Source organism: Lithobates pipiens, unplaced genomic scaffold, assembly GCF_037356315.1.
Source record: "Lithobates pipiens isolate NorthernLeopardFrog02 unplaced genomic scaffold, aLitPip1_a1.2 Scaffold_157, whole genome shotgun sequence".
NCBI classification, from domain to species: Eukaryota; Metazoa; Chordata; class Amphibia; order Anura; family Ranidae; genus Lithobates; species Lithobates pipiens.
The window spans coordinates 873,617-897,363 of record NW_027507746.1 but is presented as its reverse complement, the minus strand read 5'-3'; the positions used below and the strand labels follow the sequence as shown (position 1 = coordinate 897,363).

The 23,747-nt window shown below is 47.1% G+C and overlaps 1 protein-coding gene across 1 annotated transcript in view; it reads right to left on the bottom strand.

Annotated features, from left to right (window-relative positions):
* Positions 1–18,384, bottom strand: part of LOC143981433 (activated CDC42 kinase 1-like) — a 38,328-nt gene extending 19,944 nt beyond the window's left edge. The window contains exons 1-3 of the mRNA XM_077479267.1: positions 18,140–18,384; positions 1,486–1,794; positions 1,242–1,394 (exon numbers count right to left, since the gene is read on the bottom strand). Coding sequence (XP_077335393.1) covers positions 1,242–1,394; positions 1,486–1,746 — 414 coding nt within the window. The 5' untranslated portion in view covers positions 1,747–1,794; positions 18,140–18,384. The remainder of the gene's footprint in view (positions 1–1,241; positions 1,395–1,485; positions 1,795–18,139) is intronic.
* Between the last annotated feature and the right edge of the window lie 5,363 nt (positions 18,385–23,747).

Sequence of the window (23,747 nt, the reverse complement as noted above, 5' to 3'; positions counted from 1 at the left end):
GCCACCTTTCAGAAAAGGACAATTCAGTTGTGCAGATGCACAAAGCTAAGAAATCCTGCCTGTGGCTGGTTAAAGGGTGCACGCAAGCACCAGATGGGCTATTTATACTGCACTAGTTCAGTGTGTCAATGCTGTTTGGTCTATTACGTTCTTGTGTTTCTGTTACCAGTTGCTGTTGCCGACCTGATCCTGCCTTGGACTCTACCTGAATGCCGCCCCTAGCTTGTTCCTGGAATGCATTTCTGCCTGTCCCTTCTGTTCATCCGTTCTGCTGTTGCTGACCTCAGCCTGTCTTTTGACTACTCTCCTGCCTGCCGCCTGAACCTGATCTGCTTGCTAGTTGCTGACCCAGACTGTCCGACTCTGCCTTGTGCCCATCTTGCATTCACACCAGCCTATCTGCAGTCTTCTCTGGCTCCTGTTCCTTCGCTAGTGCGTCCAGGCCCTTTATCCTGAATTCCAGACGCACACCAGCACCTGCCAGCGAGGGACTTACCAGGTATTCTACCAGGTATTCAGGCCACTCTGAGCTCCGGCATTCCCTGTCACCTTACCAGTAACTCCAGAGCCAGGGCTGTAAGAGAGCCCTTCCCCCTGCTCCTCAGGCTCCACCAACATGTACGTTACACCGCCGTTGCACCCGCTTAGTGCCTCTGTGTCTCCTCAAAGTGAAGAAAATGTCATCAGCACATCAAGGATTTCTCGAAAGGGTCCAAAGCTTTAATTTAGGGTCACATGATAGAGCTACAGCAAGCCATGCAGGGCCCCTTCATCAGGCAAGTGACCGTGATGGGTCATTGCTGTATCTCTAGCATGTGGCCCCAAAATAAAGCTTTGGACCCTTTTGAGGAATCCTTGGTGTGCTGATGACATTTTCTTCACTTTGAGGAGACACGGTTTCCAGCCTATGGTTATTACAGCACCCAGCATCACCGAACAGCCGGATTTATTGAATGTGTGCGTGGGGAACATTGCGTTTTGGATCTGTGGCTCCTCAGGTGCCTTGCAGCCTCAGAAGCACCCACAATCTTGGCCTCACCATTTCTGAACCCAAAGTTTTCACAGTCTAAGTCTCTGCTGTGCCTTCTCTGCACTTGCAACCTAACTCCAGCCTACAACATTAGCTTACAGCTAAGTCCAAGCTCCTATGAGAAGGTAGAAAACTGCTACCCCATAGACTCCAACCACTTGGAAAGCAGGAGGGTCTGAATCCTTGTTTGTGACAAATGTCAGCCACTCACCATTTTCATTGGCTGTGTAAGAACCACGCCGTAGAGTCGGATGAGATGTGGGTGATCCAGGGCGTACATCGCATTCACTTCCTGCAGAAAATCCTGAAGAACCGCAGGGTCAAAGCTGGCATCCGCACGGAGGGTTTTCACTGCAACACTCACCTGTAAAGATGCAGTAGATGATAGAGATAGAACATGGCAGGAGGTCAGAGAACTCAGAGAACCAACAGAGATAAAAGAAAAAGATACTCACTGTCCTTTCACTGGAAATCCTCCATTCTCCTTTCCGGACTACCCCAAAGCAGCCGTCCCCCAGATGGTCCGACAGGTGCAGGTCTCGGTCATTGACAAGACACCCCAGGGAGCTATCAGTGGCTCTTTGAGGGGTGATAGGTGAGACTGAGCTTGTGGGAGATAGGGGTGGAGGAAATAGGCCAGAGGGTGAATGGGAAGTGGGTGATAGGATAGTGGGAGTCTGGGCAGAGGACGACCGGTAATGCTTTGAGTTAATCATGTCTTGATCAAGTTGTGGGTGGGCTTACGGTCTTCTCAATGTGAAAATCTAAAGAACAGGAAAAGCAGAAATAAGACAATGTTTAGTCTCCGTTGAGTTGCATTCAGCAATATCGTGGTTTTAGCAGATTTGTTGGGAGGAGATGATGCAAGTTTAGTGCTACTACCCCCATAGGTACAACTGGTGATAACTGGTCCTTTCCCTGATAGCAAAAGCTACATACCACTGCCAGAACCAGTCCATTCACACTGGCTCTATTTACACACTCTTGGGGAAGTCTTTTTAGGACTTATTGCTTAAATACATTTTAAACAGGAGAGGGGTTGGAGCATGGGATACTCCAAAAATGCTCAGTAGCATTAACGAGAGGACAGTCCTCTCCTTAAGTAACTATGAATATTGAACAGTCGAGTTGAGTTGAGTGGCATTTTGATATAACGCGGCCATTTACCCCGTAGGGTCCCGACGCACTTAAGTCTAAGCCCTTGTACACACGGTCGGAGATTCCGACAGAATGTGTCCGATCGGACCGTTTTGTCGGATATTCCGACTGTGTGTGGTCTCCATCGGACTGTTTCCATCTGAGTATCCGATGTGTTGGTAAAATTTTCTGACAAAATGCTCTGATCGGACATACTCCGATCATGTGTAGAGAATTTTGATCGGACCAAGTGCCACGCATGCTCAGATCAAATTCCTACACCAAAGCTATTGGCTACTAGCCTGAACGTAGTCCCGTCGTAATGAAATAACGTCATCACGTTCTGAGTGATCGGATTTTCCGACAACTTTGTCCGACCGTGTGTATACAACAGTTTCGGACAAAATCCGTCGGACAAAATCCGACGGATTTGGTTGTCGGAATCTCCGACCGTGTGTACAAGGGCTAAGGCCTTACAGTTGGGGACCTTGAGGAAAATCTCTTTGGTGTCTGATCACCTTGCACCATTAAACAACTACTGGTATCCAATGCAATTCACAGAACACTGTCCAGTCACAGGGATCAATCAAGGGTTATAAATCAAAAGTCCCCAGGACAGCTGACACCTTCTAGCTTCTTCCAGACATGGTCCAGTGAGTGAGACAGTCCTTCTCCTGGTGGGGTGACGGGGGCCAATTTAGATTCAAGTGGTGACATGAAGTGCAGGATCCAGAACTAGATAGCTGGGTCACCATTAGAAGATATTGTAGAGGGAAAAGTGTTAGGCCGCGTACACACGGGCGGACTGTTCGCCCAACTTTGTCCGCTGAACAGTGTTTCAGCGGACAGTCCGCTCGTGTGTGGGGCTTCAGCGGACAGTTTCAGCGGACAGTCTGACGAACAAAGTTTTTCGGAATTTCCGTAAGACTGTCCGCTGAAACTTGGTTTGAGCGGACAGTCCGCTCGTGTGTAGGCTTGTTCGAGAAACTAAGTCTCGCGCATGCTCAGAAAGAATTTACACTGCGAAGGTTGCATTGCAGTGTATTGGACTTCGAATCTCTCGTCCCGTCGTACGTGCCGTTCACGTCATCGCGCAAGTTTTCAGCGGACTGTTCGTTCGTCGTGTGTGGTCAAGTCCGTTCATGCTAATTTTGAACGGACTGTTTGTCAAACTGTTTGACAAACCTAGTTGGGCGGACAGTCCGCCCGTGTGTACGCGGCCTTAGATAAGCTACCCCCGAGTTGATACACCCCATTAATTATGCCCGGTTGCATGATATTGGGGACATCCGTTCAGGAATAGAGCTGATGGCGCAGAAAATACCCTGCAGCTGCCAGGGGACTGACTGCTATACTAAGGATGGGATCATGTCTATGGGCAAGGATAAACAGACACTGGCGGTAGGAGAATCCGTTATTAGAAGGACAGGGTAATCTTTCACCAGGACGGTGATCACCCAAAAGTTTACCAGGCACAATGCGAATCAGGATGACCTATTGTTGGGGGGGGTTGGGGAGAACCCAGATGCCATGGTACATGTTGATATGAAGGACAATAGAGCATCCTGAAAAAAATATTTCAGTGACTTGGATACCAAGTTGAAAAAAAAGGACCCCCCCAATGTAGTATTTTCAGAAAACCTTCCCATGCCAGGAGCCACACCAAAGAGGAAATGGGAGAAACTGGTGTAGGAAGGAGAAATGTGGGTTCCTGGAGAACTAGGCAGACGTTTTGGTTGATCACTGGCTCTACTGTAGGGACAGACTGCATCAAAATTTTGGGTTGGGTGGAGTTGGGGAGAACCCAGATGCCATGGTACATGTTGATATCAAGGACAATAGAGCATCTCGAAAAAATATTTCAGTGACTTGTATACCAAGTTGAAAAAAAAGGACCCCCCCCCCATGTAGCATTTTCAGAAAAAACTCCCCATGCCAGGGGCCACACCAAAGGGGCAATGGGAGAAACTGGTGTAAGAAGGAGAAATTTGGGTTCCTGGAGAACTAGGCAGACTTTTTTGGTTGGTCCCTAGCTCTACTCTAGAGACAAATTGCATCTAAATTTTGGAAGGTGCAGATCTGTTGTTGGAGAAAATGGTGAGAAGATTCCTTCACCTAGCCTGAGCTCTGCCAATATCAGGTCACTTTCAGGTACTTGCACTTGCATTAATGAATACAGAGATACGTTTTTCGGACCCTGCAAGAAGAATTTTCCTTTCCATAGAATTTATGTTCCAGTACCTGTAGTTAAGACATGCTAGATGGTCCCACAAGCACAATACGCCTCCTTTCTGCTCTCAGTCGGTCCTGATCACTATGATAGCAATAGGAAAGGTCTCATTGCCAAAATATGCAATACCCTTCTCTTCGAAAAGTCTTACCAATGCCATGGCAAAAAGTGAAGCCAAATGGCAGGAACAGGTAGGTATCCCCACAGCTGAGGAATGGTCTACGACCCTGGAATTCATACCCCTCACCTCCTTATACCCAACACAAAAACAAATTCAGTTGTCCATAGGGCCTACCATAGATCTAATTGGGGGCCCTTTTCTTCCCTTGACTGCTCTAGATGAGGCAGGGGTGTGGGGGGGGGGGACTCTCATCCATATGATGTCGAGATGTTCAAAGTTTTTGAGATACTGGCAGTCAACAGTTAAAAAAAAAAAAATAACATTTTCAAAAACAACAAAACAAATACCAAATACAATACAAAAAAAACACCTTCCTAAAAAAGAATAAAAAATAAAGTCAACAAAACACACATTTAAAAAAAAAAAAAAAAAAAAGGATGAAATTTTCAAAACAATGCGAAAAAAAAAGACTCCTTAATAAAGAATAACAAATAGAGAGAAAACACGCCTTTCTAAATAAAGAATTAAAAAAGTAAAGTAAAGTACAAATAAAAAACTATTTCTAAGTAAAAAGTTGAAAATATAAAACGAAAAAACAACCTTCCAAATAAAGAAAAAAAAATCCAATAGGAAAAAAAAATAAATAAATACACCTAATAAATAAAGAATGAAAAAATAGAGAAATAAAGTACAGCAAAATCAATTTCTAAATAAAGAGTTAAAAATACAAAAAAAAAAAAAAAAAAAAAAAAAAAAAAAACCTTCTAAGTAAAGGATAAGAATAAGGGTAGATTTTGTTTTCTCTCAACTCTCACCTAAACAGCCAACGGCAAAATCTATTTTTGCCAAAATCACTTTATTTCTCCTTAGAATGGAAATATGAAGGTGAACCGGTTTTCCATTGTAATACTATAGTTTCTGTTAAATACATTGAAATTCATATTAAAAATAAAAAAAATTAAGACAAAAAAAAAAAAACAGGACCAACTAAAAAACAGCACTAGACAGCACATGAAATAAGAACTCCAGCTACAACCTGTAATTCATAACGTTGCATGTAGTGTAGAAGGGTTCAAACCTCTATAAGCTTGTAATTGATCCCAGATAGGAAGAATTACCCTACCATAAAAGTCCCATTGTAGGCTACCAGGTCAAGGTCCTGTGGCACCCAAGGTGAAGATGCCGAAATGGCCCACCCCAGGAGCTGAGACGGATGAATCTTGCGTGTCCGTGCGTATATTGGCTGGGCCAACAGCCCAAACATTACCATGTTTGGTCCATTGAGAAACAAAGGGTGTGGGTGAAATGTTGGGTTGAATTATTCCGATTTAGTCATAATAAGTAGAGAGGGAAACAGAACAAGGACAAGGAGGGGGCAGGAAGGACGGATGCCCTGGGCGCAATGGTTTATTGCAGGGATGCAGGTGCCCTGACGCTAACCCTAAGGGAAGGGGGAGCACAGTTTGACATTTTTGCCCGAGGCGCTCGATGGCCTTGTTCTGGCACTGCCCTCCACCATTCACACTACACTCTCTGACAGATCTCCTCCACCATTCACACTACACTCTCTGACAGATCTCCTCCACCATCCACACTACACTCTCTGACAGATCTCCTCCACCATCCACACTACATTCTCCGACAGATCTCCTCCACCATCCACACTACATTCTCCGACGGATCTCCTCCCACCATCCACACTACACTCTCTGACAGATCTCCTCCCACCATCCACACTACATTCTCCGACAGCTCTCCTCCACCATCCACACTACATTCTCCGACAGATCTCCTCCACAATCCACACTACATTCTCCAACAGATCTCCTCCCACCATCCACACTACATTCTCCGACAGCTCTCCTCCACCATCCACACTACATTCTCCGACAGATCTCCTCCCACCATCCACACTACATTCTCCGACAGATCTCCTCCGCCATCCACACTACATTCTCCGACAGATCTCCTCCACCATCCACACTACATTCTCCGACAGCTCTCCTCCTCCATCCACACTACATTCTCTGACAGATTTCCTCCACCATCCACACTACATTCTCCGACGGATCTCCTCCCACCATCCACACTACATTCTCCGACAGATCTCCTCCCACCATCCACACTACATTCTCCGACAGATCTCCTCCACCATCCACACTACATTCTCCGACAGATCTCCTCCACCATCCACACTACATTCTCTGACAGATCTGCTCCACCATCCACACTACATTCTCCAACAGCTCTCCTCCACCATTCACACTACATTCTCCGACAGATCTCCTCCACCATCCACACTACATTCTCCAACAGCTCTCCTCCACCATTCACACTACATTCTCCGACAGCTCTCCTCCACTATCCACACTACATTCTCCAATAGATCTCCTCCACCATCCACACTACATTCTCCGACAGATCTCCTCCCACCATCCACACTACATTCTCCAACAGCTCTCCTCCACCATCCACTCTACATTCTCCAACAGCTCTCCTCCACCATTCACACTACATTCTCCGACAGCTCTCCTCCACCATCCACACTACATTCTCTGACAGATCTCCCACCATCCACACTACATTCTTCGACAGCTCTCCTCCACCATCCACACTACATTCTCCGACAGATCTCCTCCACCATCCACACTACATTCTCCGACAGATCTCCTCCCACCATCCACACTACATTCTCTGACAGATCTGCTCCACCATCCACACTACATTCTCCAACAGCTCTCCTCCACCATTTACACTACATTCTCCGACAGATCTCCTCCACCATCCACACTACATTCTCCAACAGCTCTCCTCCACCATTCACACTACATTCTCCGACAGCTCTCCTCCACCATCCACACTACATTCTCCAACAGATCTCCTCCACCATCCACACTACATTCTCCAACAGATCTCCTCCACCATCCACACTACACTCTCTGACAGATCTCCTCCCAACATCCACACTACATTCTCCGACAGATCTCCTCCCACCATCCACACTACATTCTCCAACAGCTCTCCTCCACCATCCACTCTACATTCTCCAACAGCTCTCCTCCACCATTCACACTACATTCTCCGACAGCTCTCCTCCACCATCCACACTACATTCTCTGACAGATCTCCCACCATCCACACTACATTCTTCGACAGCTCTCCTCCACCATCCACACTACATTCTCTGACAGATCTCCCACCATCCACACTACATTCTTCGACAGCTCTCCTCCACCATCCACACTACATTCTCCGACAGATCTCCTCCACCATCCACACTACATTCTCCGACAGATCTCCTCCCACCATCCACACAACATTCTCTGACAGATCTGCTCCACCATCCACACTACATTCTCCAACAGCTCTCCTCCACCATTCACACTACATTCTCCGACAGATCTCCTCCACCATCCACACTACATTCTCCAACAGCTCTCCTCCACCATTCACACTACATTCTCCGACAGCTCTCCTCCACCATCCACACTACATTCTCCAACAGATCTCCTCCACCATCCACACTACATTCTCCGACAGATCTCCTCCCACCATCCACACTACATTCTCCAACAGCTCTCCTCCACCATCCACTCTACATTCTCCAACAGCTCTCCTCCACCATTCACACTACATTCTCCGACAGCTCTCCTCCACCATCCACACTACATTCTCTGACAGATCTCCCACCATCCACACTACATTCTTCGACAGCTCTCCTCCACCATCCACACTACATTCTCTGACAAATCTCCCACCATCCACACTACATTCTTCGACAGCTCTCCTCCACCATCCACACTACATTCTCCGACAGATCTCCTCCACCATCCACACTACATTCTCCGACAGATCTCCTCCCAACATCCACACTACATTCTCCGACAGATCTCCTCCACCATCCTCACTACATTCAACGACAGATCTCCTCCCAACATCCACACTACATTCTCCGACAGATCTCCTCCACCATCCTCACTACATTCTCCGACAGATCTCCTCCCACCATCCACACTACATTCTCCGACAGATCTCTTCCACCATCCACACTACATTCTCTGACAGCTCTCCTCCACCATCCGCACTACATTCTCTGACAAATCTCCCACCATCCACACTACATTCTTCGACAGCTCTCCTCCACCATCCACACTACATTCTCTGACAGCTCTCCTCCCACCATCCACACTACATTCTCTGACAGCTCTCCTCCACCATCCACACTACATTCTCTGACAGATCTCTTCCACCATCCACACTACATTCTCTGACAGATCTCCTCCACCATCCACACTACATTCTCCGACAGATCTCCTCCACCATCCACACTACATTCTCAGACGGATCTCCTCCCACCATCCACACTACACTCTCTGACAGATCTCCTCCCACCATCCACACTACATTCTCCGACAGATCTCCTCCACCATCCACACTACATTCTCCGACAGATCTCCTCCACCATCCACACTACATTCTCTGACAGATCTCCCACCATCCACACTACATTCTCCGACAGATCTCCTCCACCATCCACACTACATTCTCTGACAGATCTCCTCCACCATCCACACTACATTCTCCGACAGATCTCCTCCACCATCCACACTACATTCTCTGACAGCTCTCCTCCAACATCCACACTACATTCTCTGACAGATCTCTTCCACCATCCACACTACATTCTCTGACAGATCTCCTCCACCATCCACACTACATTCTCCGACAGATCTCCTCCACCATCCACACTACATTCTACGACAGATCTCCTCCACCATCCACACTACATTCTCTGACAGCTCTCCTCCACCATCCACACTACATTCTCTGACAGATCTCCCACCATCCACACTACATTCTCTGACAGCTCTCCTCCAACATCCACACTACATTCTCCAACAGATCTCCTCCCACCATCCACACTTCATTCTCTGACAGCTCTCCTCCACCATCCACACTACATTCTCTGACAGATCTCCTCCACCATTCACACTACATTCTCCAACAGATCTCCTCCCAACATCCACACTACATTCTCCGACAGCTCTCCTCCACCATCCACACTACATTCTCCGACAGCTCTCCTCCACCATCCTCACTACATTCTCCGACAGATCTCCTCCACCATCCACACTACATTCTCCGACAGATCTCCTCCACCATCCACACTACATTCTCTGACAGCTTTCCTCCACCATCCACACTACATTCTCCGACAGATCTCCTCCACCATCCACACTACATTCTCTGACAGATCTCCTCCACCATTCACACTACATTCTCCAACAGATCTCCTCCCAACATCCACACTACATTCTCCGACAGCTCTCCTCCACCATCCACACTACATTCTCTGACAGATCTCCTCCACCATTCACACTACATTCTCCAACAGATCTCCTCCCAACATCCACACTACATTCTCCGACAGCTCTCCTCCACCATCCACACTACATTCTCCGACAGCTCTCCTCCACCATCCTCACTACATTCTCCGACAGATCTCCTCCACCATCCACACTACATTCTCCGACAGATCTCCTCCACCATCCACACTACATTCTCCGACAGATCTCCTCCACCATCCACACTACATTCTCTGACAGATCTCCCACCATCCACACTACATTCTCTGACAGCTCTCCTCCACCATCCACACTACATTCTCCGATAGCTCTCCTCCACCATCCACACTACATTCTCTGACAGCTCTCCTCCACCATCCACACTACATTCTCTGACAGCTCTCCTCCATCATCCACACTACATTCTCCGACAGATCTCCTCCCACCATCCACACTACATTCTCCGACAGATCTGCTCCACCATCCACACTACATTCTCCAACAGCTCTCCTCCCACCATTCACACTACATTCTCTGACAGCTCTCCTCCACCATCCACACTACATTCTCCAACAGCTCTCCTCTACCATCCACACTACATTCTCTGACAGATCTCCCACCATCCACACTACATTCTTCGACAGCTCTCCTCCACCATCCACACTACATTCTCCGACAGATCTCCTCCCAACATCCACACTACATTCTCCGACAGATCTCCTCCCAACATCCACTCTACATTCCCCGACAGATCTGCTCCACCATCCACACTACTTTCTCCAACTGCTCTCCATCACCATCCACACTACATTCTCCGACAGCTCTCCTGCCACCATCCACACTACATTCTCCGACAGCTCTCCATCACCATCCACACTACGTTCTCTGACAGATCTCCCACCATCCACACTACATTCTCCGACAGATCTCCTCCCAACATCCACTCTACATTCCCCGACAGATCTGCTCCACCATCCACACTACTTTCTCCAACTGCTCTCCATCACCATCCACACTACATTCTCCGACAGCTCTCCTGCCACCATCCACACTACATTCTCCGACAGCTCTCCATCACCATCCACACTACGTTCTCTGACAGATCTCCCACCATCCACACTACATTCTCCGACAGATCTCCTCCACCATTCCCTCTACATTCTCTGACAGCTCTCCTCCACCATCCACACTACATTCTCTGACAGCTCTCCTCCACCATCCACACTACATTCTCCGACAGATTTCCTCCACCATCCACACTACATTCTCCGACAGATCTCCTCCCACCATCCACACTACATTCTCCAACAGATCTCCTCCCACCATCCACACTACATTCTCCGACAGTTCTCCTCCCACCATCCACACTACATTCTCCGACAGCTCTCCTCCCACCATCCACACTACATTCTCCGACAGCTCTCCCTCACCATCTACACTACATTCTCTGACAGTTCCTCTCCAATGACTATAACTTAAAACCATTCTTTAGCCTGGAAATGAAGGTACCTTATAGCTCATATTGTACCAGAAATGCACTCCATAGTTTGCCCCAGCATGGAGACCAGTGACTGGCTATCACAATGATCAGTCACACTATCGCCTGCCCCTGTACTCTTTCCCCTCTTGAATGAAGGAAAAAATACATTGCATTGAAAGAGGAGAAAACAAAATAAAAAAATAAAATACAGGAGCCAATTATAAAGACTTAAGGCGCTGGTACATGGTTCCAGCAAAAATCTCCAAATTTATACCTAACTACCCTTCTGAAAGTTTTCGGGGTTGTGGTGAATAGGGTACACGCTCTCACATCTGCTGGTTTTTCCAGTGTTATTGGGCAAAAATGTTGGTGTTCACACTGTTGAATCATTGCTCTCTTGACTTCACGAAAGCCCAGCTGAAACTCTCCCTACAGGTCATGGCGGCCTCCAAACAAACTATTGTAAAGGCCTGAAAGACCCCCGACATTATGGAGATGGAAAACCAGGTTACACAGACCACGATTCACAGTAAGTTTGAGGTTACATAGTTACATTGTTGGTAAGGTTGAAAAAGGACACAAGTCCATCAAGTCCAACCTGTATGTGCGCTTTATGTTTATATGACATTGTATATCCCTGTATGTTGTGATCCTTAAGGTGCCCATCTAATAGTTTTTTTTAATTATCAAAGCTCCCTGCTATACCCACTGCTTGTGGAAGAGAATTCCACATCCTTACCGCTCTAACAGTAAAGAACCTTCTACGCAGTTTAAGCTTAAACCAATTCTCTTCTAATTTTAGTGAATGGTCGTGTGTCTTTTTAAATTCCCTTTCCCGGAAAAGTTTTATCCCTATTGTGGGGTCACCAGTCCGGTATTTGTACATTGAATCATATCCCCTCTCAAGCGTCTCTTCTCCAGAGAGAATAAGTTCAGAGCTCACAACCTTTCCTCATAACTAATATCCTCCAGACCCTTTATCAGCTTTGTTGCCCTTCTGTGGACTCTCTCCAGCTCCAGCATGGACAGCACACTTCAGGTACGGCCGGACCAGAGTCTTGTAAAGTGGGAGAATTACCTTTTGGCTCTGATTTTCTGGCTACCCATAGGCGTACTGGGTACACCCCCAACCCAGTAAGGAAAGTGGACCTCCTTCCCTCTTCCCCATTCCCTTACCTACCTTCATCCTGCTTTGTTTCTCTTTACTCTCTGGTGAATGTTACTTGGTTTATTGAGCCTATTAAGTGCCTCAGTTCCCTGGATTAACTGTTTTAAGGGACACTTTGTATCTATTAGCTTATACTACTCAAACTTTACAAGGCCTGATGCCCCTGTTTCCATTCCCATCAGTCAATACCAGTCAATTTTAATGCTACTATTATATGTGGATGTACCGATCTGTCACAATATACATTATACCTGAAGTGGGTGCAAATCCCAATTTATACTGTAATTTTACCATTTTTACTGATGTTTATGTTCTACCTGCTTTTCTATAAAAAAAAATGATCTGTTAGTGTCAGGGTCAAGGTCAGAGTTGGGGGTCAAAAAGGTGAGGTCAGCTCTCCCGATGTCATCGGAGGTCAGCTCTCCCGATGTCATCAGAGGTCAGCTCTCCCGATGTCATCAGAGGTCAGCTCTCCCGATGTCAGGAGAGGTCAGCTCTCCCGATGTCAGCAGAGGTCAGCTCTCTTGATGTCAGCAGAGGTCAGCTCCCCCGATGTTAGCAGAGGTCAGCTCTCCCGATGTCATCAGAGGTCAGCTCTCCCGATGTTAGCAGAGGTCAGCTCTCCCGATGTCAGGAGAGGTCAGCTCTCCCGATGTCATCGGAGGTCAGCTCTCCCGATGTCATCAGAGGTCAGCTCTCCCGATGTCATCAGAGGTCAGCTCTCCCGATGTCAGGAGAGGTCAGCTCTCCCAATGTCAGCAGAGGTCAGCTCTCTCGATGTCAGCAGAGGTCAGCTCCCCCGATGTTAGCAGAGGTCAGCTCTCCCGATGTCATCAGAGGTCAGCTCTCCCGATGTTAGCAGAGGTCAGCTCTCCCGATGTCAGGAGAGGTCAGCTCTCCCGATGTCATTAGAGGTCAGCTCTCCCGATGTCATCAGAGGTCAGCTCTCCCGATGTCATCAGAGGTCAGCTCTCCCGATGTCATCAGAGGTCAGCTTTCCCAATGTTAGCAGAGGTCAGCTCTCCTGCCGCCATCAGTGATTGGCTCTCCTGGATTCATTAGAGGTCAGCTCTCCTGCCACTATCAGAGATTGGCTCTCCTAGCCTCATCAGAGGTCAGCTCTCCTGGCTTCATATGAGATCAACTACCCTTGCCTCAGCAGAGGTCAGCTCTTTTCTGATGTCATCAGAGGTCAGCTCTCCCAATTTCATTAGAGGTCAGCTTTCCCCATGCCACCAGCGATTGGACCTCTCTGTGCAATGAAAGAAACTGCGATGTCCATGCCATGACTATCCTCTGCACTCTGCTTATCCAGAGCTTTTGCTAAAGTGCAGGGGCAGCCATAATATGGAATTTGGGGCCCCAATGATTAAAAAATGAAGAGCCAATCTACTTGCGCAAACAGTCAGCAAAGTGCAAGACACAGCCGGAGAGAATTCGACTCATCAACGTCCTCCACACCTTAGCCCCCAAGGCCGTTACCTTTTCTGCCTCTGGGTTGGTCCAGCCCTGTCAGTGACATCTTGTTACAACCTGACACACAGGTTATCACCAGAACACAGAGACAAATCATTAATAAAGCCTAGACGAAGGTTCTAACCCCTCCCTATGCCATCCATAACCAAGAAAGCACATTTTGTCTGTAATCTGAGACCTGAACTTTGCAGCTTAGTAATGAAATGTCGTTACAGTAACCTCCACCCCAGCCTAGGGGCCCTATGTGCCCTGAGCTCTTCTATAACGATATATATAAACACATAGACCGAAGAGTGTACCGGAAGGTAGAGGATAGGGAGACTGGCGCCCTTCGTTGGACTGCAAGGCCCATGACTCGGGGTTTGGGTATAACTAGAAACAGCGTTTTGGTTGTGTTGGCTCGGTTGATGTTTGGGAAAGGTTACGGCTAATCATAGAACAGCAGAGAGAGTGAAGTATATCTTATGTATCGCCATACATTATATTGTCAAAAGTATTGGGGCACCTGCCTTTACACTCAAATTAACTTTAATGGCATCCAATTCTAAGTCTATAGGGTCCAACATTGAGTTGGCCCACCCTTTGTAGCTTAAACAGCTTCAACTTTTCTAGGAAGGCCATCCACGAGGTTTGGGAGGGTATCTTTGGGAATGTTTGACCATTCTTCTAAAAGCGCATTTGTGGGGTCAGGGACTGATGTTGGATATGAAGGTCTGGCATGCAGTCTCTGCTCTAAATCATCCCAAAGGTGTTCTGTTGAGTTAAGGTCAGGCCTCTGTGCTGGTCAGTCAAGTTCCTCCACCCCATACTCGCACATCCATGTCTTTATAGACCAGTGATGGCGAACCTTGGCACACCAGATGTTTTGAGACTACATTTCCATGATCCTCATGCACTCTGCAGTGTAGTTGAGCATCATGGGAAATGTAGTTCCAAAACGTCTGGGGTGCCAAGGTTCGCCATCACTGTTATAGACCTTGCTTTGTGCACTGTTGGGCAGTCATGTTGGAACAGGCCATCTCCAAACTATTCCCACAGAGTTGGGAGCATGAAATTGTCCAAAATGTCTTGGTATGCTGACGACTTAAGAGTTTCCTTCACTGAAACTAAGGGGCTAAGCCCGACCCCTGAAAGACAACCCCCCACCATAATCCTTCCTCCACCAAATGATTTGGACCAGTGCACAAAGCAAGGTCCATAAAGACATGGATGAGCAAGCTTGGGGTGGAGGAACTTGAATGAGTCCTGACCGTAACTCGATAAAACACCTTTGGAATGAAGTAGAGCGGAGACTGCAAGCCAGGCCTTCTTATCCAGATCAGTGCCTGACCTCACAAATGTCCTTCTGGAAAAATGGTCAAACATTCCCATAGACACACTCCTAAACCTTGTGGATGGCCCTCCCAGAAGAGTTGAAGCTGTTATAGCTGCAAAGGGTGGGCCAACTCACTATTGAACCCTACGGACTAGAACGGGGATGACATTAAAGTTCACGTGAGTGTGTAAAGGCAGGCGTCCTAATACTATTGACAATATAGTTTAACAATGCCTGTAACAATCCATCAAGAACAGGTTTTGAAGGTGCTACCCCCCACCCCCCCAGGTGTGTTTAGCCAACAATGGCAGATACTCATACATTTCTTTGGTGAATTCCTGTGATAGTATGTGTTTCTTTCACAAACAAGTATGGTATTAACTGTTTGGATCCACCGTGTTCTTGTTGGAGATTGTGCTGAGAGCCAGTACCTCACTTTTTCTAGCTAGGTATAAATGCATGTTCTCCCTGTGTCTGCGTGGGTTTCCTCTGGGTACTCCGGTTTCCTCCCACACTCCAAAGACATGCTGGTAGGTTAATTGGATCCTGTCTAAATTGTCCCTATTATGCAAGTTAGGCACCTTAGATTGTAAGCTCCTTGAGAGTAGGGACTGATGTGAATGTACAATGTATATGTAAAGCACTGCGTAAATTGATGGTGCTATATAAGCAACTGAAATAAATAAGGAAACAGGAGGGGGGAAATATAACTCATCATTAAGACTTCCCAGTAAGTACCTCAGTTGATCCACTGCTAGGCTAGTTGAACTTGATAAACCTGGTTAATGATGGACATTATTCCTACGATTCCAATATCTCACAAATTTAGGACATTTCCATAGGATAGGAATGAAATCTCCAGAATGACTCTGACATTTAGGGCAGATGGGGGATTCTCATCTACCCCACTTGTGAAGCTGCACTGGAGTCCAATAAGTGCGATGTAAGATAAACTGATGGGATCATTTTTGAGCTGGTGACAACGACACCAGTGGACCAGCCTCAAGTATTTGTTCCCATTATAACCCATCTGTAGGCCCAACATCTCTCTGCCATTTCCCCCAACAGGGCAAAAGGTCAGGTGCGTGAATATAGGTCAGTAGATGTGCATAAATCCTAGCTATAATACCCTTTTTTTTCTGGATCAGTAAAAATGGACTCAAGAAAAGATGAGTCCGTCAAGTGCATGGAGGAGTATCTGCTTTGACTACCAACAGCGTGACGCAGCTGTAAATACTGATAATGGTAATTCCTTAGCAATGGAACAGAGTGTTCTCCAAGTTTAGCCAGCTCTGTGTAAATTCGGTTACCCCAAATAGGCGTTCTGCAAAGGAACCCCGTTAAACCCCATCTCTACTTAGTATTTCTCCATAGTTTCATCAGTAGCTGCACAGTGGGACAATGGGAGGGGGTAGTAGGAAAACCCATTCCAGTGTGAGACAGAGCTGAGTATTCTGTAGATGGGCAGATCAATAAGTCTCTGGAAGAGTCTTCTATAGTGTTTAAGTCCCAGCCTGTAAAGTGCTGTAATTGTGCAGCAAAAAAGTAAGCTTGTAGGTGTGGGACAGCCAGACCACCTTAATTCTTAGGGTAAGGTTCAGTGTTATTGGTAGTGTACCCCAAGGTTCAGTGTTATTAGTGAGGTAATCCCAAGGTTCTGAGGTTATTGGTGGAGTACCCCAAGATTCAGAAATATTACTGGGGTACCCCAAGGATCAGTGTTATTAGTGGGGTGCCCCAAGGACCAATGTTAGTAGTGAGGCCCCTCAAGGAGCAGTGTTATTAGTGGAGAACCCCAAGGATCAGTGTTATTAGTGTTGTAACCCAAGGTTCAGTGTTATTAGTCAGGTACACCAAGGTTCGGTGTTATTAGCGGGGTAATCCCAAGGTTCAGTGTTATTAGTGGTGTACCCCAAGGTTCAGTGTCATTAGTGAGGTAATCCCAAGGTTCAGTGTTATTAGTGGTGTACCCCAAGGTTCAGTGTTTTTAGTGAGGTAATCCCAAGGTTCTGAGGTTATTGGTGGAGTACCCCAAGAATCAGAAATATTGCTGGGGTACCCCAAGGATCAGTGTTATTAGTGGGGTGCCCCAAGGATCAATGTTATTTGTGAGACCCCTCAAGGACCAGTGTTATTAGGGGTGTACCACAAGAATCGGTATTATTAGTGGAGAACCCCAAGGATCAGTGTTATTAGTGTTGTAACCCAAGGTTAGGTGTTATTAGTCAGGTACACCAAGGTTCGGTGTTATTAGATGGGTAATCCCAAGGTTCTGTGTTATTAGTGGTGTAACCCAAGGTTCAGTGTTATTAGTGGTGTAATCCAAGGTTCTGTGTTATTAGTGGGGTACCCCAAGGTTCTGTGTTATTAGTGGTGAACCTCAAGGATCAGTATTATGAGTGGGGAACCCCAAGGATCAGTATTATGAGTGGGGAACCCCAAGGATCAGTGTAATTAGTGGTGTACTCAAAAGATCAGTGTTATTAGTCAGGTACCCCAAGGTTCAGTGTTAGTAGTAGTGTAACCCAATGTTCAGTGTTATTAGTGAGGTAATCCCAAGGTTCTGTGTTATTAGTGGGGTACCCCAAGGATCAGTGTTATTAGTGGGGTGCCCCAAAGATCAAAGTTATTAGTGGGGAACCCCAAGGATCAGTGTACCCAAAAGATCAGTGTTATTAGTCAGGTACCCCAAGGTTCAGTGTTAGCAGCAGTGCACCCCAAAGATTGGTATTATTAGTAATGTACCCCATGGTTCAGTGTTATAAGTGGGGCACCCCAAGGTTCAGTGCTGTTAATCTAAAAAGAGACATATTTTAAAACTGTAAATGCCAACTTACCTTTCAGAAGGACCAGACTGAAAGATGACAGAAGGTTTTCAGTTTTTTTTCTCAGCCCCTTCAAGGTCATATGGTCCTATGACCTCTTCTTGGTGCCACAGTATTATAACCTACATCCAGGGAAATCTTGTGAAACTAAACAGGTGCATGCAGTGTGAAGAAGGTTGTAGGAAGGTGGCTGCAAGTAGGAGAGGTGAGATATGGCTGCTGGCTATCAAGACTCTTCATCTTATGGAAGGGAGGGGTGAGCAGTGAGGGAGGGGGAAAATCAGTTCTCTGCATTCAGCATTCTTCACTGCTATTATTAGGACTGCTCTTCAAGTTCAGGAAAATTGTAAATTCGACCAATTGATGCAAATTTGTTTCCAAAAAAGATAGAACCAAACATAGGCAATATTTGGGTGCACTTATTTCAGGCGATGTTGGTGACCAAATTGAAATGAAGTGAAAAAAAAAGTCATAGGATTTCCTTCACTTTACGTCATGATTGACGTGTGTAGGCAGGTGCAGGTTTCCACTTTGTAAACACAAACTGTTGGTGGAGATGGAGTTATATCATTGAGCGCCATGACTGATATGGATTACATCGTTGGATGCCATGATTGACATGGATTACATCCATCCAAGTTTGGATAGGGGTCTGGTTGGAATATTATGGGGAATCCCAAAACACTCCTGAAGGTGGAGGTGGGTTTTGCTGCGTGTTATTACCAGGTCACAGTCCTCAAAATTAATACACCAGGAGGTGAGCAAGCTGGGGTCTAGTAGGAGAAAAAGCCGGTAGGGATCAAGCAGAAGCATAATCAGTAAACAAGCCAAAGGTCGGTAACAATTGCTTACAGGTTCGGATCAGACGGAATCATAGTTGAGCGACAATCCAAAGGTTGGTAATGAACGCCAGCAAAAATACGGATGACATCAGGGGCAACAAGTGTGAGATATTGGCTGGAGAGAGTGAAATAATTTGGCAAACTGAATGTGGAGGCATGGTTTAATAGGAAGTTAATGGGAGAAGCAAATATTTCAAGGTTCAAGAAAAACAATACATAGGGCAAGGTTTTCCAAGGAAACAGACAGGGAGCTGTCCAGATCCCAGGTGGTTCAGCAACTGCCAGATACAGCAGAGGTCGCCAGTTCAGCTCTTGGTCCTGACATAGTGCCCCCACCCAATTCCTAATTTAGTACAAAAAAACAAACAAAGGTGGTCTAACTTTATTCAATAACCAATCCTGCTAACTTAACAGTGACAATAGTGACATTTCTCAGGACTGTCCCAAAGAGGAACATATTGGATATCCACCCCAGACAGCATGGACCTGGAGGGACTTAGTGAAGAAATGAAGGTCAGTACTATCATTTCATATTTTTTTTTACACACATGGAAAATGTCCGATATTTATCCTACTGCCCTAATTGAGGTAGATATGAGTGTTTTATCTAATCCAGACATTCTCAACCAAGGTTCCTTCAGAGGTTGTTAAAATTAGGAGCAAAGGGTGGGACTTCGAACGAAGCACGTGGTTGAAATGAATACAATGGTGGAGATTGAGATATTTAATATTCGGTACATAACAAAATTACACACATAATTTCCATATACATACAGATAGGACTACACATTAAACATGGCATCAATTCCTAAAACAGTGGTAACTGGTAATAACATGGTTAAAAATGGGTAGCACGATAGTTACAGAGTCCACCATATATCACAGTCGGGTACAAAAATGGTGCAAGGTAACCTCTGCATGGCCTATGATGACCTTACTGGTCCCTGTCACATAATGTGATGGTACGAATATATAAATAATAGAAACTGTTAGAGCTGTAGTATACTGGTATACAGCAGTTGTTAGGTTGACGCATTTCATGGCTTGGTGCCGCTCATCAGGAGAAAGCACGTGGTGTATCTGAAAATGTTAGATGAACAACTAGATAAATAATCTTGTATCAACAGAGGATAGAGGGGAGGAGAATGAAGATCAATAGATCACTTACAAGTATATATGCCAGCTGGAGGTGTAATGTCAAGGACCACGGACCACCCAAAGGCATCAGTGTCAGGAGCTGGGGGGGGGGGGGGGGGGGGGCTGATCCAACCATGACACAAATCACGTGCTTCCAAGTTCATTGCCAAGTTCCAGCATGGTTCCAAGTTCAATGCCAAGTATTAACATGGTTCCAAGTTCAACGCCAATGTCACGTATCTTGTGGCAGAGCCTGACGTGTAGAGGGAGGCCTTTCGTACAGCCCCAGCTCTGAGACCACCGAGACCGCCGCAAGGTATGAATACCTGTAAGATGTCCATCAGCTGCTGTGGTGGGTAGCAGGGACGTCACCAGAGACAGGTCAGATCGCTGGAACAGCAGTTGGCATCAGAAACAGCAGGCAGCAGGTGCTTGACAGGCAGTGGCAGGTAGCAGGTGCAGGACTAGCAGGGACCAGGTAGCATGCAGAGAAGGACGGGTGAATACCTGGATGCAAGGCCAGACGAGCTAGGTCAGCAACAAATGGTCAGATACAAGCATAAGCATCAGGCAGAGAGTGGTCAGGATACAAGTAGAAGTCAGATATGTAGAATCAGGCAGATAAGCAGAGGACAGAGCAAATCCAGAGACAGACCAAGGTCAGGGAAGGTAACATTTGAGTGAGGTCAGGGCAAGCCAGATCAATAACAGGAGCAGAGGAACAGATATAGGAACACGAGTAATAACTGTAGATGAGACGGCACTGGCCAACATACTTTCTGAAGTTCAAATATTCCAATTGGCGCCAACATTAGCGATGGGCTTGGTGAGTTCACACGTTTGCGAATAATTATGCACAGGCAAACGGGCAACCACGCATCTGCGCCTGTGCACCAGTGTACGTCTTGTGGCTTCATCTGTAATATAGCTAGTTCCTTCTTGACAGCCAAGTTCCAATATGGTTCTAAGTTCAATGCCAAGTTCCAACATTATTCCATGTTCAACGCCAAGTTCCAACGTTATTACAAGTTAAATGCCAAGTTCTAATATGATTCCAAGCTCAACGCCATATTCCAACATAGTTCCAAGTTCTAACATGATTTAATGTTTAACACAAATTTACAACATGATTCCAAGTTCAACTGAAAATTCCAGCATAGTTCCAAGTTCAACGCCAAGTACCAGCACGGTTCCAAGTCCAACGCCCAGTTGCAACATGGTTCCAAATTCAACACCAAGTTCCAGCATGATTCCAAGTTCACATCAAGTTCCAACATGATCCCAAGTTCAACACCAAGTTTCAACATTATTTCAAGTTAAACACCAATTTCCGACATTGTTCCAAGTTCAGTACCAAGTTCCAACATGGTTCTAAGTTCAAAGCCAAGTTCCAATATGGTTCCAAAGTTGAATGCCAAGTTCCAACATGGTTCCAAGAAAGAAAGAAAGGAAGTGACGTCAGTTTGAGCTGTGGAGGAAAACGATTAACACATCACCCTCACCGCTCTGCTTCTATACAATCCAAGATGGTGACGGAAAACCTTATGGCGCAGCTGAGGGCAGCAATTGAGAGCCAGCGTGCTGAGTGGTTTAGGGAACAGATCACGGCCATTGCAGTGGACTCGGGAGCAGCAGGTGACAGGGGGCGGCCACCCGAGTGATTCAGCCCTGATGCGGGCCCCTCGGGGCCACGGGGGGGCATCTGGCAGAGAGCAGGAAACTGACCCCTGCCACCAGTCTGGGTAAGGGCATGCAGATAAGGTACACTACAGACCAGGGGAGCAGAAGGAGAGGACAGTTGGCAGTGGGGGGGGGAGCACAGCCCAGCCCGGCGGAGATGCCTGGGACAGGCGGGCGGCGGGAGAGGAGGGGATGCCCAGAGAAGGACAAGGCACACAACAGGGGAGCAGTGAGCAGCGGCAGGGGGGCCGTCGTCCAGCACTGCCCCCAGTCCCAGGCACAAGGAGACCAGACCAGGGAGGAGCACGAGGGCACATGATGGTGTGGTACAGGTGGCAAGCAGTCAGGTGAGCTACAGGCGGAGGAGCCAGTCTCAAGTGGAACAGAGCGGGTCTGCCGGGGTGAGTAGGAGAGTGGGATGAGAGCAGCACCGCAGACCCATAGCGGATGGTGCAGGTCCATCGGGAAATCAAGCAATGGTACGGCATCCAGAAGGTGGCAGCGACAGATCTGAGGGAGAATTGTCAGAGTCGGATGTGGGTCGAGGATGTCGTCAGAGGTCGGAGGTGGGTCCGAGAACAGTGGCCGTTGGGCCCAGTCCTGGGCAGCCTGGGGAGTGCAATCCTTCCTTGTCTATTACTTCTTTACTGCATACCTTGTTGGGTCAGACTAGTCACACAGGATTAGCGGCACTAGGGGGGGTGTGGGGGTCGGCGGGAGCAACACAACGCCCCGGCTTCTAAAGAGACCAGAATGCGTTCGGGACAGATGGATTAAGCAGACTGCTTTTGGGGCTCAAGGAGCTGGTTCAACGCTCCGAACCGAATGCGCTTGGGGGTCCGGCTCAGGCTTGGGCACAGAGTTCAGGGTCAGGCATGGCAGTGGTGAACGGGAGGCGCCCGCGATGGTGGCCGGAGCAGAGAAGGAGGTAAGTCAGTCGCCAGGGGTCCAAAATGCGGTTGCGGCCCCAGAGAGCCAGGGAAAAATGGGAGGAAAGAAGGTGGATTCTGTACGGCTGGCGGATTCAGCGAAGAGCGAGGTATACATCTGCTTCGAGGGCCCATTAGGAGCTCATTTGAAAACGGAGGTGAAGGACAAGATCTGGAAAGACGATTATGTAGAAATATCCACTTTGCTGCCGTTGGAAAAGTTCAACCTGGACATGTTGAAGTCGGAGGAGAGTAAGAAGGAGGACGAGGAAAAAAGGTGGTACCGGTTGATTTCTTGAAAATTTTATAACTGGCTTCAAGCGTTTTCCATCCTGGCAAGCGTCATAGGGGAAAAAAGTCCCAAGCATTGTTCCGCACTGTTTGTATATCTTAAGGCTATCAGTGAGGCACATAGGACATAGGACATACGGCAGGGTGGCGTGGCTTAGGTATGACGATCAGTTCCGTCAACGGATGGCGGTGCACCCCTCACTATGTTGGGACTACAAGGAAATCAGCCTGTGGATGAAGCTGATGACTCGGGGGCTCGACGCGGGCTCCCAACCATTTTTTTCAGGCAGGGGTCGGAGGTTCCAAACCCTTAGGACAACTGACCGAAAAACAATGGGGTTTTCTGCTGGCGATTTAATTCGGGGGGAAAATGTCGCTTAAAACACATGTGTTCAGGCTGCGGGGGAAACCACGCGTTGTCAAGTGTTTCAAGGGGGGAAAGGGATGTCCCGGTTCCTATCCTCAGTAGATACCCCGACCGGGCGGCAGCCAAGTTGCTGGAAGGGGGTTTCTCCGCCAGTTTTAGGATCACTTGCTCATTAGCGACAGTTAATCCGGTGGCTAAAAATTGGTGGTCTCTCCACTGGGAGATATTCCCAAAAAAGAGCCTAACAAATTCAGATTTATTCACCACCTTTAATTTCCAAAAGGGGGGTCTGTGAAAGATTCTATTTCCCCCGTGGAGTGTGCAGTGACGTACACTGCCTTTGATGCGGCGGTAGCATGAGTACGGCGATACGG